Source organism: Heterocephalus glaber, unplaced genomic scaffold, assembly GCF_053883595.1.
Source record: "Heterocephalus glaber isolate CG9 unplaced genomic scaffold, H.glaber_assembly_v1.0 deba00001610, whole genome shotgun sequence".
Taxonomy (NCBI): Eukaryota; Metazoa; Chordata; class Mammalia; order Rodentia; family Bathyergidae; genus Heterocephalus; species Heterocephalus glaber.
Window position 1 is genome coordinate 32,115,650 of NW_028258381.1, and position 15,192 is coordinate 32,130,841.

Genomic DNA, 15,192 nt, shown 5'->3' on the forward strand with positions numbered 1-15,192 from the left:
AAACTATGTAGTGAGACTTGGTCTCAAAAAAACAACAGTAATAATAATAATAATTAATAATGTTACAATCTGAGGGACGCTATTCAACCACTTTGGAATCATTAGGTAAATTTGGAATTTTAAGGACTCAGAATAGAAAACAACTCTCTAGCATAATTCCATTTAGGTTGATAACAGGTAGTTTAAAGCCTGAAGAACAAATGGAAACCTCAGAGAATTCTGTAATTATTCCTTAGGGTGATGCAGATTAGCATCCTAATTTACATTTGGTGTGTTCTGAAAATGTGTTCAGGACTCAGCTGTGCAAGAAATAAGCAATAATAGTCGTGTATTACTGCCAAAAATGCTAGCATACCAATTTATCCCTTGCCTTTTAAACAGGCTGATATAGATAGATAGATGATAGATAGATAGATAGATGATAGATGTAGATAAAATTTTAACATAAGTCCCAACGATGTATTTTTAAAATTTTGTATATTCCTTACTTCTGTTCTTTTTTTTTTTTTTCTTTTGGTACCGGGGATCAAACTCTGGTCTTTGCGCTTGCGTATTTACTTCTGTTCTTTCCTAAACCCCTTGAAAATAAGTCAATCACATAAAATTTAATAAATGTCTGGTTCAGGTATAGATTATCTACTTTTAGCTCACTCATGATCTCGCTTTATCTTAAAAGCTTGATTTCATAACTAACATTAGCATTTTCTATTCCTGTTGAACTTTCATGAAATTAGTGGAAGGTGTAATTTAAAAATTAAAATATCCTTTATAGAGCACACTCACTGCCATATAGAGAAAGACAATGATACAAAACCGAATTGTTGGTAAATAATGTTGCTGTGGTGTAGCACAGTGTAGGAATCTATTAGGACACGCATGGAAGTCCAAATTCAGTGTGCAGAGTGCAGGACCATAAGCAGGATATAGTGTAGACATAGAACATAACTTCATTTCTCCGTGAAATTCTGTTTCCCTAACTGTGATATGTGTGCCAAGTTTTAAAGACCAAGTTTCAGAGCTAAAAGCTACAAATAAATCATAAGCAAAACCAGAGCTTTTTGGTTCCTTTATGTGTAAGTCAAGATAAGTGAGCTTGTCCTGCAGGGACAACAGCCCCTAAATCTTAGCAGCGTAAAGCATCAAGCACTTCCTTCCCACCCAAGCTACACACCTATCAGGGATCACCAAGGAACTGGGTCCAGCACTCAGAGGGGTGGAACAGCTATCCAGAACACTGCTCATAGAAAAAGAAAGAAAGAAAAGAAAAAGAACATTCTAGGGGCTCTCACATCACCATACCTGACCTGCCTCAGTTCTGCTCATGACTCTTTGGCCAAAACAATCACATGGTTCACTCAACCACAAGGAAAGCAGGAAGTACAATTTGACCACGGGCCAGAAAGCCAGGAAGATTTTGTAAAATAGTACCCATACCCACCACAGTGTGTGTGTGTGTGTGTGTGTGTGTGTGTGTGTACACATGCCCATGTGTTCTGTGTCTTGTATTTGCATGCATCCTCTATCCTTAGAATCAACTGAGACATGTTCTGTTCCTTTTCCCACAGGAGGGCAGACCCAGTCCAGGCAATGACCACTCCAGAGCAGCTCTACTCCAACATCATGCAGACCTTGAAGCACCTCGATTCCCACCTGCCCAAGGGCAGCCACATGGTTTTATACGGCTTGCCGAATGGAACCTTTCTCTGGGAGAATTTGCACGACCGATATCACCCTCTTGGTATCCATTTGCAGATACTTTAGCAATATCCATGTGTGTATGGTTGGATGCACACAGAGATGTTCTAGAAATCTGCCCAAGGTGCATCACAGAACAAGGGTCAGAGCCACTGAGGGAAGAGTGCCCAGGTGCAGTGCTGAGGGCATTCCCCAAGCACACGTGGGCAGAACCCAATCCAAAGCCAGAAAGGGCACAAGTAGCTCATGAAGAATGAGGACAAATGGAAAGATTGGAGCTTAAGTCAAGAAACCCCTTTAATAGAGGCACAGTGCAGAAGACACAAAGCCTGGGTCAGAGAATGGGTGAGGTTCTGGTGGCCATTCAGAACCCTACAGAACCCAGTCCTAAGGGCAGATGGTTCCCCGCATCTACACTCTGGGTGTCTCTGGCTCTGAAATCCCTTAAAGTTCCCCCAGAAGCTTTCTAATGGCAGCTCTGATCCTCCAGATCGTGTACAAACAATGTAAAAATGGTAGCTGTTTGCATTAGGAAGAGCAACCGTGCTGATCATTAAAGCAACCCTGTTAGATCAATGTTTTCACTAACTAAAATATTAGGTCTCAGACGGGTTAGGTAGCTTGTCAAGTGTTGCACAACTGTATGGGAAAGCTGGGTGTGCAGGGTGCTGCTTTCTGTATTCCAGAGGATCTGTCCTTTCAAAACTATTAAGTGCCCACTATGTACTGGACAGTGTTCTGGGTACTGGGTAACCAGCAGTGAACACGACTGTTCAAATCCCTGCCTAGACTTAGATTATAGTGGAAACTACTCCAAAAGTTGACAAGTGACCCAGGAGGAAGACAGAGCAGGGAAGCTCACTGAGAGAGCTGTCCTAATCCTAACCTGGCTAAGCCCCCCTCCCCGACTCCTCCCTGAGGAAACACTCCCCGGTTCTTGAGGACTGCAGGTGTCCTTTATCCAGCTTGTCCTTTATCCCTGAGGATAAAGTCGGTATCCACTCCACTTACCAAAAGGTATCACAAATATCATTACTGAAGCAGACCCTGTCCGCCTTGCTAGGAGAGCATATTCCTCCTGTTCACACCCCATGACCATGGCCCCAGAAAGCCATCGTGGGCTCGCACACGGGAGAACCTTAGCCCACACCCTGTGTGCTCAGAGCTCAACCAAGTAGGCTAAGAATGCCTCTGTCTCAGGTATAAACACTTTCATCCCCTCGTAGATTCCCTAGTGAAATTAGGAATTCCTAATGGCTAAACTGCTAAATATTTCCCATGCTAAAAAATCCCTAAGGAAGGCAAGTTGAGGGACAGACAAATGTGCCCCAATTTACTCCCCCACACTGAGAGGGACTTCTGATGTGACTGGGGCTTCCTTTCTCTTTTCAAATCCCATTCTCTTCATTCTCTTCCCATACACCCTGCTGAGCCTGCCTCCATAAATCCTTCCCCAGGTGCCATGTGACCGCCTGATTTAAGCAGTCAATAACAAGGGCTCCAGGCCAGTTGGGAAAGCTTGAGAGAAGAGGGAAGGTGGTTCAGAAAGTCAGTACCCACTTCTACAGGTTCTCAAGGCACAGATTCCCAGAAGGACAAATGCCATCCCACCCTGGTCATGCCAGGATGCAAAGCACCAGAGGCCGGAGTCCAGGGCAGCTGCTAGTATCCCACAGTGCATAGGATGGCGCCCTGTACCCAGCCCTTTCATAGCACAAATGGGGGACAAGGAAAAGATAGGATAAATTTGTCCCATATAACCCCTAGTTTGGGAAAAAATCCAATGAGGGAAAAAGTGGAGGCCATCTAAATGTGTTGAGTGTTGAAGCAATTATTCACATCCCAAATTATCCCTGCAGCCTGGTTGCCATGGGAAATAAGTGATAAATTTCTTGAGGGAGCATCAAGGTCTTTTCTAGAAAGACTTGGAAGAGAGAGGTGGGCTCGCCCAGCCTCCGCAGTCCCTTGGGGCTCCTCCTGGGGACTTGCAGAGGGGACACAGTCTGTCTCCTCGGCTGCTCCCCTCCAAACCCAGCCCGTTTGTTCCATTCCCACGGGACAGGAGCCCACCGCCATAGACTGAGGTTTCCATGCTGGACCAGCTCCTGGGTTTGGTGGAATAGATCTTGTCCCAACCAAGAGTCAGGCCCTGGAGTCCAATGTCCAGGACACTGTGTCAGGAGTCACAGGAGAGGAAGGGCGGGTCTGTTTATTTCTGTATTTAAACCTAGAAAAAAAGTGTGGACTTGCTGAGCCACCATGTAAGGATTAAGGAAGAGTTTTGGGGTGGAGGGCTGGGGCAGAGCCCCTGGTCAGTGATACATTCTCGGTCCCCTCCCTTCCCTTCATGGGACAGCAGAACATAGCTGGTCCCTCAGCAAAGAAAAGGTGAAATGTCACAGCACCAAACTGACAGGGAGCGAGAATACGTCCAACTCCCTGCTCCTGCCAGGGCACAGGGAGAGAGGGGTCCTCCTCCCATAGCACTGCTCGTCTTCAGCCATGCTGAGTCACTTCCAGCCACACTACCACCAAGAGCTGAAACAAGCCCACTGGCTCTGCAAGGAACTAGGGTTCCTGGTGGGTGCTCATGTCTTTCTGAGGAATTGCTGGGAAGCAAGCCCCACATGTTGGGATTATACGTCATGGATCTTTGGAAAAAAGTCAATCCTGACCCACCTTGAGTCCTCACAGCCATGGTGTATGAGGAAGGCAGCCATTCTAGAAAGGTGTCTGAAATGCACGTTCTGTGCTTTTGGATAAAGATTATGTAAGATGGAGTCCTTGTCCTCAGCTGGGAGAGAAAACACAACCTCACCTGGAAAACAGCATATAAATTCTGACAGTGAAAGCACTGAATGCCAAGGAGAGTGGTATGAGCCACTGGCATTCTGGGAATTGCTCAAAGGATTAAAGCATGGTTCCAAAAAAAGAAAAAAGAGCCTGGTGTGGTGGCACATGCCTGTGATCCCAGCTACTGGAGAGGCTGAGGCAGGAGGATCCTGAGTTTGAGTTCAGCCTGGGCAACATAGTGAGATCTTCTTGGGAAGAGAGGGGAAGAGAAGGGAAGGGAAAAGAAGGTGGGGGGAGAAAAGAAAAGGAGCCAAGGATTGCTAGTTACAAAGAAGTCTGAGTAAGGCTCCCTTGGAGGGTCTCTGCCACAAAGCAATTCAATATCTTGTCTCAGTTACTCTTAACCTTGAAACCAAATGTATTTGAAAATACCTTGTAGTTTCTATTTTGTGTTACTGGCTTTCTCCCATCTGAGTTAATGTGGCTTTAATACACTTGGAATGTAGTTCATGAAGGTGGGACTCATCTTGGTTGGTACTAGGATGTTTATGGTACCTTAGATTTCAGTTATGTTCTAAGCATTAAATAAATGGCAAAGATTCTGCCCTAGAGAATTTGCACAGTTCTAAGACACAAGCTGCCCCTTCTAGCCAGCTGGAGCAGAGTGTGCCCTTTGGTCTTCAGAGGGCATATGGCACTGACTCCCCACCTCACACCACAGACACAGGCAGGCACACAGGCATGCTGGTCATTCCTCAGCCCCTGGTACTTCCTGCACACGGAGGGACGGTCCCCCATCAGCATCCCTGGCTCTGGACATTCTTGATCAGCTCTCTTAATTCAATTGACTTTCTGACCAGACAGTTACAGGCACAACTTTGTTACATGTACAGCACAGAAGTAGAGCAAATCTTTATTGCAGGGCTCCCCCATGTGAAAAATTACTTTAAAGCAATAGGAATAATGGGAATGCTACAAAAGAAAGAGGGCATAATTAGCTGGCAGTACCAGGACACAGAAGGAGTTCAAGAGCCATTTTGCCCCTTCCTTTCTTTTTAAGCTACTGACCCATTGCCATCATCCCCAGCCAGCCTACCCGGGGCCCATCCAGGAGAAACAGAGAGGAAGAGCATCCCAGGAACATCTCCAAGTTACCACCCACCACACCTGCTCAGCACACCCAGCAACTCGTACTAACCCTGTCCCTTTGTCCAGCAGATTCCCCTGGAGCTGGGATGGAATGGAAGGGAGATAGAGGGAAAAGGGAGAGGGACTGGATTAGGTCTGGGGGAGGATGGTGTCATTGAGAGGGATGCTGGGGCCTCAGCAGTAGGACATTAAGGAGGGTGAGGGGTCAGGATGAGCAAAGCTGTGACTGATTTAACCCGGAAGGAGCAACCAGCAGTTAAGTTCCCAGTGTCCATGGTGTGGGACAAACTGCAGTCCCTCTGGAAGGTGGCCAGAGGGTAATTCCTGGCCAGCCACTGAGCAGGGTAAAGAGAGTCAGGCTACCCCCCGGGGTGCGGGGATGCATCGGGGCTCAACAGGGTGCCAGGGCCCTAACCAAGCTGTCTATTTCATTATGAGGTCCCTGTTCCAAGGAGGGAACAGGATGGCGGCAGATCCTGGGGCAAAGGCCAGGCAGACAGAGAGGCAGGCAAAAGGGAATCTGCAGATCAGAATGGGGACAGAGCTGCATCCCTGGGCACATGGAGGACTAGTTGGGGAGTAGAGATTGAAGGGTTCGGGCCAGTTCCTGCATCTAGGTGGGGCTAAGACAGGGACCCAGAGGGAGGGGACATTTTGCAGAAAGCCTCCAAAGAAAAGCAACAAAGTAGAGGGAAAGAAGCATCTGTGGGTGGAATCGGGGACTGGGGCGGGGGGGGGGGCTCAAGGCTGTAAAATGGAAGCAAGGACAGGAACCAGCAGCAGCATGGGGTCTGTCTACACTGTGAAGATGCAGAAGAGAGATCTGGTGGGCTGCTGTGACTTTGATGGCACCAACAAGCCTGTGGCTTTCCAGCCGGCGGTGTCACTCACCCACGCAGAGAGATGATGTATTTTTCCTCCATGATGGGCAAAGTGATTCTATCTTCCAGTCTAGGCCATCTGGGGCCCAAGTGGAAAATAAGACTGTGCCCCCTCACGGCTGACTCCTCTGTGCTCTGAGACCTGTCTGGTTATCTTCTTTGATTTTTTAAAAGTGTGTGAGAAAGGTTCGCAGTCACAACCTCAGTCACTCAGCCTGCAGATCAGGGGCACCTGGGTTTGATGTGTCATCCACAGCGGGACAGGCAGCTGCCTCTGGAGTGACAAGCCAGAAGGAGGGAAGAGGGTGGGAAGAGAAGATTCTGGGTCCATGGCAGTGTTCAGCATGGAGCCCACATGTCTCTTTTCTCTTCCCTCTGATGACATCTGTGACCTGCACCAAAACATGAGTTAGGGTATTTGTACTGATTAGGATCACATACAGCACCCTGAGCAGCCCCCAGCCCAGGACCGAGGCAGGAGGCCAAGTATGCAGCCCCTCCATGCCCAGGGGTGTGTGGAGACCAACACTCCACAGTTAGAGCTCAGAATGTCCTGCCTGGGCCTCAGCATGGGATAACTGGGTCAGGCCTAGGTGCTTCATAAACTCAGAAAGGACTCACTCAACTACTGGTGTGAATGCTCCCCATGCCCATGAGAACTTAGCATTGCACCCCATTGCCAGGAGCGAGCTGCGTCCTGCAAAGGGCCTTGTTCAAGGCACTCAGGCCCACACTGAGCCATGGGATACTCGGATTCCTTTACCCTGGAGTCCAGATGAGTCCAGCCCTTTGTCACCCACATCAAAAGCAATATGAGCAACTCCTTCAAACTCCTCTCCAAATCAGGGTCTGAATTTCTAGAGGTGCAGAAGAAGTAAAGAATGAGTATTATTCAAGAGCAGCGCTACCTGACACCCCAGCAACATCTGTAGTCCCAGCACTTGTGAGGCTGAAGTGGGAGGATCACTTATGGCCAAGAGTTCAAGATCAGCCTGGGCAGCATACTGAGATACTGTCTCCCAAATAAAGACACCAAGAGCAATGTTTAGGGGCAAGTTAGTACAAGTCCCCTGACAGTTAGGTCACCCCCAAAGGCTCCAAAGGTCACTCTGTCTGAGTGCACATGACATATCAGACCACTGTTTTCCAGGCCAGCTAAACAAAGACGTGACCTACGCACAGGTGTTCTCCTTCCTGAGCTGCCTGCAGGTGAGCCCACCGACTCGCTCCAAGGCCACATCACACACTTGCATGTGCGCACACACACACCCACACAGGCACACACAGCTACAACCTATCGCTGTTCTTTGACCACAGTGTGTTTTCCTAACCTCAGGTCAACCCCTGCCATGGCTGGATGTCCTCCAACAAGACACTCCGGACTCTCACCTCCGAGGTAGGATGGTCCCCAGCCCCTGGATCACATTTCTGGTCACGGCAGTTTTCACTGGGGACGGGATTTTGGTGACATGGTGGTCACCAGGTGGGTGAATAGCAAAATCAAGCCAGGGTCCTCAAAGAACCTAGAGAAATGGGGCCTCCTGCTTCCCACTACTTCTCTCTGTGCCTATCTCTCCTATGTGTCTCAGTCTCTGTCTCTCCCATGCATGCACGAACACACACACACACACACACACACACACACACTGTGCAGCTTGTAGAAGTGCAGAGAGCTGAGCCGGTTCAGCCCTGTGTATGACTGCCCCTCCCTAAGGTCAATGAGCACCTCCTCATGCCTCAGAAGGAATCCATTGTTCAAGCAAAGTGATTTGCACTTGTCTTACAGATGACAAATAATCTGTTTGCAAAGGATTTATTGATTTTTTTAAAAATATGCAATTAAAAAACACAGAGAACATAAAAATAACAAAATCCATCCAAAACACCTCATGTGTATGTACTTCCAGTATCCTCTCTATAGACGGGTATGTTTGGTTTCTCCCTTCATAGCGTGAGAATACACAACCTCTCTTATGCATCCCAAAGTTGACAAATCACATCATGATAACACAACCCTTTTAAGGGATAAAGCCTCTGAATGCACAATGATTTATTTCAACCCTTGGCGTTAGACATATGGGTTGTTTCCAGTCCTTTGCTATGATAAATAGCACTGTGATGAACTATGTATCACACATACAGAGATGGATGCTTCAGAGTACATCTCTGTCTCCTTAGGTCAAGTTCCCATAAGAACTTACAGGGTCAAAGTGTAGGGCCAGTTTATGGATTTGGTCCATGTTGCCAAACTGCCGTCTAGGAAGACAAAAGCAATCGACATTCTCACCTACTCCTGCCAACATGCGATATTAGCAAGGATATTCACAGCTTCTTTGCCAATTCCATGGGGAAGAAGTAATATCTTATTACCTACATTTGCCCTGATTTGATTCCTGATGAAATTAACATTTTTCATATGTTCGCTGGTTGTTTGCAGCACGTGGCATGGAATGTGCGGAGCTGATGTTCACAGCTTGGAGGGAGGGAGGTGGAGTGAGGAGGGGAAGATGAATTTCTTGTTCTGCCTGAATTGTCTCATGAAAGTCAGAGTCTAGGTGCCATGGAATTCTTCATTTCCCTCCTACGCAGAGAGCACAGCAACTCTCCAATACACTGAAAACAATCGCAGCCAGGGAGAAGTTTACAAACTTCGATCTTTTCTACATGGACTTTGCCTTTGAAGAAAGTAAGTCACTCATTCTAGGTATGGGCAGAGACAGGCACAGCAGCTACCTTGCAGAGCATGTGGACCCATGCAGCAAGCAGCGGGCTGGGCGGGGTTCTTGTGCCCATCGAAAAACCAGTAGTGACAAAAGACAAAGACAAACCGTGAACACAGTCTGAGGAGCTTGGGACATGGTGTCATCTCCCTGCTTCACCATCATTTTAGAGTCTCTGAAGCCAGGGACCATTTGGAAAGAGCATTTGGCTAGCAGACTTCAGGCTAATGGAGTCTCCTACCTTGTGTTTTAAGTATATATTTGCAGTTCTTACATAGTGATTACGTTCCACGTGGATGGGGAGTTACTACCAGTATCTAACACATCTCAATTCTTTTTACTTCCTCTTCCCCTCTCTTCCCTGGCCCCTCCCTCCATCTCAGTACTCAGTACTCAGTACCCTCCATCTCAGTATCTCATTTTCAAAAGCTCTATCTCCCTGTTTTCTATTATCTCTCTTTTATTTTGCTCTTTATGCCTCTTTTTGGTTTCTTGTATAAGAGAAACCATGCAATATTTAAGATTGCCTGTCTGATATTTCACTTAACATTATGGTCTCGAGGTGCACCAATTGTCCGGCAAATGACTCAAGTTTGTCCTTCTTTAAGGCAGAGGAAGTACTCCACTGTGTGTAAATATCACCTTTTCTTTATCTATTCATCTGTTCAAGGAGATACAGGCTGTTTCCAAGATTTAGCTCTTATGAGTTATGCTGCTATAAACATGAATATGCATGTATCACTGTAGTATGATGTCTTTAACTCTTTAGGGAAGATACCTAGAAGGAGAAGAATAGCTGGGTCAAATGCAATTTCTAATTTTAGTGTTTTGAGCAATCTCCATATATATTTCCCTAGTGGTTGCACTAGTTTACATTCCCACTAAGAGTGAAGAAACTTTCCTTTCCCCCCATAGCCTCACCAGCATTTGTTATTGTTGATTTCTTGATGACGGCCATTCTTCCTGTGGTAAGATGGAATCTCAGTGTTGTTTTAATTTGCATTTCTCTAATGGCCTGAGATGGTGAACTTTTTTTCATATATTTATTGGTATTTATTGGCCATTTATATTTTTTCTGAGAAGTATCTGTTCATTTTAGTTGCCCACATTCTTATTAGATCTTATTTTGGTAGGGGCCTAATTTTTTTTTTAGTTCTTTATATATTCTAGATGTTAATCTTCTGTCCAAGGAGTAGCTGGCAAAATTTTTTTCCTGTTCTGTATGCTGTCTCTTCTTTCTGTTGGTTGTTTCTTTTGCTACGCAGAAGTTAATTTGATATGATCCCATTTGTTGATTCTTGATAAAATTTCTTGTGGAATTGGGGCTGTGTTTAGAAAATATTTGCCTATTCCTATGTCTTCAAGAGGTTTACCTATTTTATCTTCTATCAGATTTAGTAATTCTGTTTTAATATCTAGGTCTTTGATCCATTTTGATTTTAGTTTAGTGCATGGTAAGAGATGTGGGTCTAAACTTAATTTTCTGCATGTGGATAGCCAGTTTTCCCAGGACAATTTGTTAGAGGCTATCTTTCCTCTTGGCCCCTTTGTCAAAGATCAGATGGCTGAAGGCACCTGGGGACCTAAGGTCTTCTTGCTGGTTAGTAATCCCCTGCTTGCCTGTGGGCTAAACATGGATGTGACTGAAATGAGGGCCATGGCAGTGTGCCTCGTAGTGAAGCACTGGATGACCTAGGGACTCAACGACAATGCAGATTCCCAGACCCCACACAAGAGGAACTTGAACCTGAATCTGATCACAATCTCTAAGAGAGAGTCCAAAGAATTGATCTGTGGAGAGGTAAACAATGCATGCTCCAGCTTTCTGGGAATAGGTTTATTTTTTGGCATTCTGTCCAGTAACTGACAAGTGGCCTCACAAAAACCAGCATGATGATGGAAGCTACTGATTTATCCCTTACATAAACTCTGCAAATTATTATTTATTGATTGTAATCTTCCAGATTTATTATCATTGCTAAGCAATTTTCCTACCAGAGGAAAGCCCCCCATTGATTGACTGCCAACTGAGATAATGCTAATGAAAAGCTTTACGGTGTGTGCAAAGGATGGAAGATTTCTCATCCAGAGTTTATTGCCTCTGTCCCCCATCTCTGCCCCCAGCCTCAGCATCTGGGATGGAGCAGATGGCCACCATGAATTATCAAATATTACATTAGCTGACACGCCATGTACTGCAGACTCTAGTACTTCAATCCTAACATCTTTTCACAAGACTCATCTCCCTTAACTAGATTTCTTGCCTACATGATGCACATTTCTCTCATGGGGAGAGACATTTTGATAAGTAACCTCTCATTGTATAAATAACCTCTCATTGAAATGAGACGCTGAAGACTGACTAATGAATTCTCGGTGTAAACAAATGCACCACTGAGTGATCTTAGATCATCACCAACCTTGAATATAGATAAAGTTATTAAAAACACAATCATGGCTAACATTCACATGGGTGAATGCTTTATTTCCCAGAGTGACCCCCACCTCTGTCATTTATGATCTCTGGGACTGCAGCAGGCCTCTGAGTATCTCTGGCCTCCCCTTTCCACACTTGGGTATGGGGCATCCACATATACCTAACAAATCTCTGTGATGATTATTCAATATCTGTCATCCTCAAAAATGCTATGCTTGGTACGCAGCCAGGAAAGAGAATTGTACCCTGACACCTTTGTCAATATGCAATCCTGGGTGAGAAAAAAACCAGCACCATCTGGGCTGCTTAAATGCAGAATCTCAGGCCCAACCTCCACCTAAACAGAATCTGCATTTCAACACTATCCACAGGTCATCTCTATGCCCACGAAGTTCAGTACTGGAGCTCTCTAATTCTCCACATTTAAAAGCTTCCTCACTCAATCACTAGATCTATGCTAAGTCCTCTTGCGCCAAAAGCTGTGTAGGTGCTGGGAATATAATTGTCAACCAAAAAGAATTCTCTCCATAGAGAGTATAGAGAGAAGAGCTTTATCCTTGATGCAACCCCAGCCAGCATCCCACTGGTGACCTGGTGGGATGGAAAGCAGACCACTGTTAGCTCTTTCCTGTCCTCATAGCAGCAATAAATGCAGTTCAACAGCAGAAAGTTGGGGTAGACTGAACCAGACCTTCTACATCAATATGACCACAACCTTTTAGGTATTGCCTCTGCTTGTAGATTTCCATTCACAATTCAAGGAACCTCCTGATTTACAATCCATTTGTTTTAACTATTTGTTAATCAGTGTGGCTAGGCTTGGTGGCACACACCTATAATCCCAGCACTCTGGGAGGCTGAAACAGGAGGATTGCAAGTTTGAGCCCAGCCTGGGCAACTAAGTAATTTAGTGAGACTCCATCTCAAAATTTTTTAAAAACAATTTAAAATGGCAGGGAATGTGCCTCAGGGCAAAGCCCCTGGGTTTAATCCCTAGTACCACAGAAAGGAAGGAAGGAAGGAAGGAAGGAAGGAAGGAAGGAAGGAAGGAAGGAAGGAGAGAGGAGAGGAGAGGAGAGGAGAGGAGAGGAAAGGAAAGGGTCCCAGAAATCTCGGAAAGAAATACACAGAGACACAGAATTCAGGTAAAATAATAAAAGTTCTACTTGCAAGCAGGTGGGACTGCCAGAAACCGGTCTGGTCAGTATCCATGCCCCTTTGTTCAGGGTTTCTCTTTTTATATCCTTTTTAGCCATTATCTCATCCCTAGTGGTCTTTGATGTGTAAATACAATTCCAGTTCCTATTTACAAGTCACAGACATAAGATAAGCACATATGCATTGTAAATTCACCCAGGCATGGTAACTCTGTTCAGTTAATGAAGTTACTGGTTAAAGAGTCAGATAACTGTCACCTTAAAGTCACCTAAAACAACAAGAGTTATGGAAAAGCAAATCTTAAAGGAACACATTACTTATTTTGCTTCTACAACTACCTTAATATTCAATCTACTAAGTTATCTAAAACTTTTCCCTATCAAAAGGAAAAGGAAGGAAGGAAAGGAAAGGAAAGGATATTAAGTGTGAAGTTCCAGTTTTGGTCCAGGATCTTCTTGGTCTTCTTCACATGAAGTTGGAGGGTACCCACTAAGGATGACATGTGGACACAGTGAAAGGGAGCATGGAGACAGAAGGAGAGTGCCCTATGCCCTGCCTAATCAACATGTGATACATTGGCCTCCATCTAATGGCTAGGTCCCACCATGTCTACTTTGGAAAGAGCTAGAACTTTTATCTAGTTTTCGGGGACTGTGGTAATGTCTTTGACTTAGGCCCAAGTTAGAACACACTTAACTTAAAAGTTTAGCATTGTCCCTAGTTGGGGGAGGGGTCCTTTACTGCTGAGTCCATTGCTGTGGGTGACCTCTCAGCCTGCACGTTCATCTTCCTGGGAACCTACCTCATGCCGCTAGGATGCACTGAGATAGAAGCAGCCTAGAACTCTCACCAGCACGGACATAGAGGAGCATTGGACCCAGGACCAAACTAACAACCATCAATCTTTGTGTCTTTTGGTGTAGGGTAGAAATAACTGAGCCTTGAGGCTTATGTAAGGAGTAAGTGAAACAAACCTTGCAAGAGAATGAGAGCTCCATGGCTTAAAGGGCTTCCCACTCTGCCCCCATCAATGTATGGAAAGCAATCTCACTTCCTGCAGATCACAAACACTTCCGCCCTTCTGCCGTCCCACCCACCACCCATCATTACCATTCATGCCAGGATGATTGGCGTTCCTTCAAGGAAGATAAGGGGAAATGCGGCTTACTGTCACTGTGTTCTCCTTTGATCAGAAATAAAAACCCCAGAGTGATATAAGAACAGAATTCTCCCTGCTATCTCAGCTCTCTATTTGAGTGGGCCAGTGCCTCACAGATACCTTCATCTTTCCTGATACTGAAATTCACCATCTCACACCCTTATGACAGAGGACATTTCAGTGAAGGGTCCCTGTCCCTTCAAGGCAGGCACCAGACCTGTTTATTCCCCACCCTGACATCCTCAGGCCAAAAGATGATGGCTCCTCTTCAAAGACTCTTTCTATCTTTTGCAGACTCATTCTCCAGCCAGGTTTTCCTTCCTTCAGAAAATGCCAGGAAGTGTCTACACTGCTCTTCCCTGGCAGAGGAGAGAAAATGCCTTTTCACTGCCAAGGGTGCTTTTACACTGACAATTTAAATATCCCTCCAGATGCCCTCAGCCAACCAGACAACTCAACAGAGATAAACCTAGTCCTCACTCCGCCCTCCCCAGGTGCACATTTTGCAAAGACTGCGATTGACTTCATGCTGCCAACCACACTGCCCGTTTCTCTGTAGAATCCCTGCTAGTCTTGCTATGCATCAAAGAGCTACCAAGTGTCTGCTGACTCTTCCTCCGCCATTCCCATTGCACCTTTGAAACACTGGTGATTAGTAGGATTTCTCTGACTTTACAGATCAAGAAAATACATTATGCCCCAAAACCCAACAGATGGTCCATGATTGTTGCAGAAGTTTAATTCAGGTCTTCTGAGGAGCAAACAGAAATTCCTCGCCCTGTTTGAAACAATGGTCCCAGGTAGGAAAGAAAGTGACCAGCTTATCTTGTACCCTTGATTACTGTTGCCACTCTGGAATCATCAGGGGACAGAAAAGCCACCACCTGCCAGTACATTTCTCCTGAAAGTTGACCTTCATCCTTCAATTTTTAAAAAAGGATCATTCTGTCTATTAATAGAGAAGGTACAGATAAACCCTTACACCCTTTTCTGCGAGTGACTGGGCTACCTTTACATTTCACAATCCAGATGTCTGCTTCTATACACGAACCAGTACCCTCAAGACACAATATTCATGTGAGAAAATGATGTTTTGCACTGTGAATAGACTGACTGAGGACTAGAAAATCTTGTGGCTTTAATACCTATTGTAATATTTTATATAGGAAGACGCTTCTACAGGCTGGTCTCCCTTGGTCT

The 15,192-nt window shown here is 45.5% G+C and overlaps 1 protein-coding gene across 7 annotated transcripts in view; it reads left to right on the forward strand.

Annotated features, from left to right (window-relative positions):
* Positions 1-15,192, forward strand: part of Aoah (acyloxyacyl hydrolase) — a 215,405-nt gene that overhangs the window by 192,139 nt on the left and 8,074 nt on the right. For 6 of the 7 annotated variants that reach the window (XM_087196415.1, XM_004840290.4, XM_004840291.4 and 3 more), the window contains 4 exons: positions 1,566-1,738; positions 7,669-7,727; positions 7,855-7,914; positions 9,108-9,204. In XM_087196415.1, coding sequence (XP_087052541.1) covers positions 1,566-1,738; positions 7,669-7,727; positions 7,855-7,914; positions 9,108-9,204 — 389 coding nt within the window. The remainder of the gene's footprint in view (positions 1-1,565; positions 1,739-7,668; positions 7,728-7,854; positions 7,915-9,107; positions 9,205-15,192) is intronic. The other variant, XM_087196417.1, reaches the window with a different exon arrangement.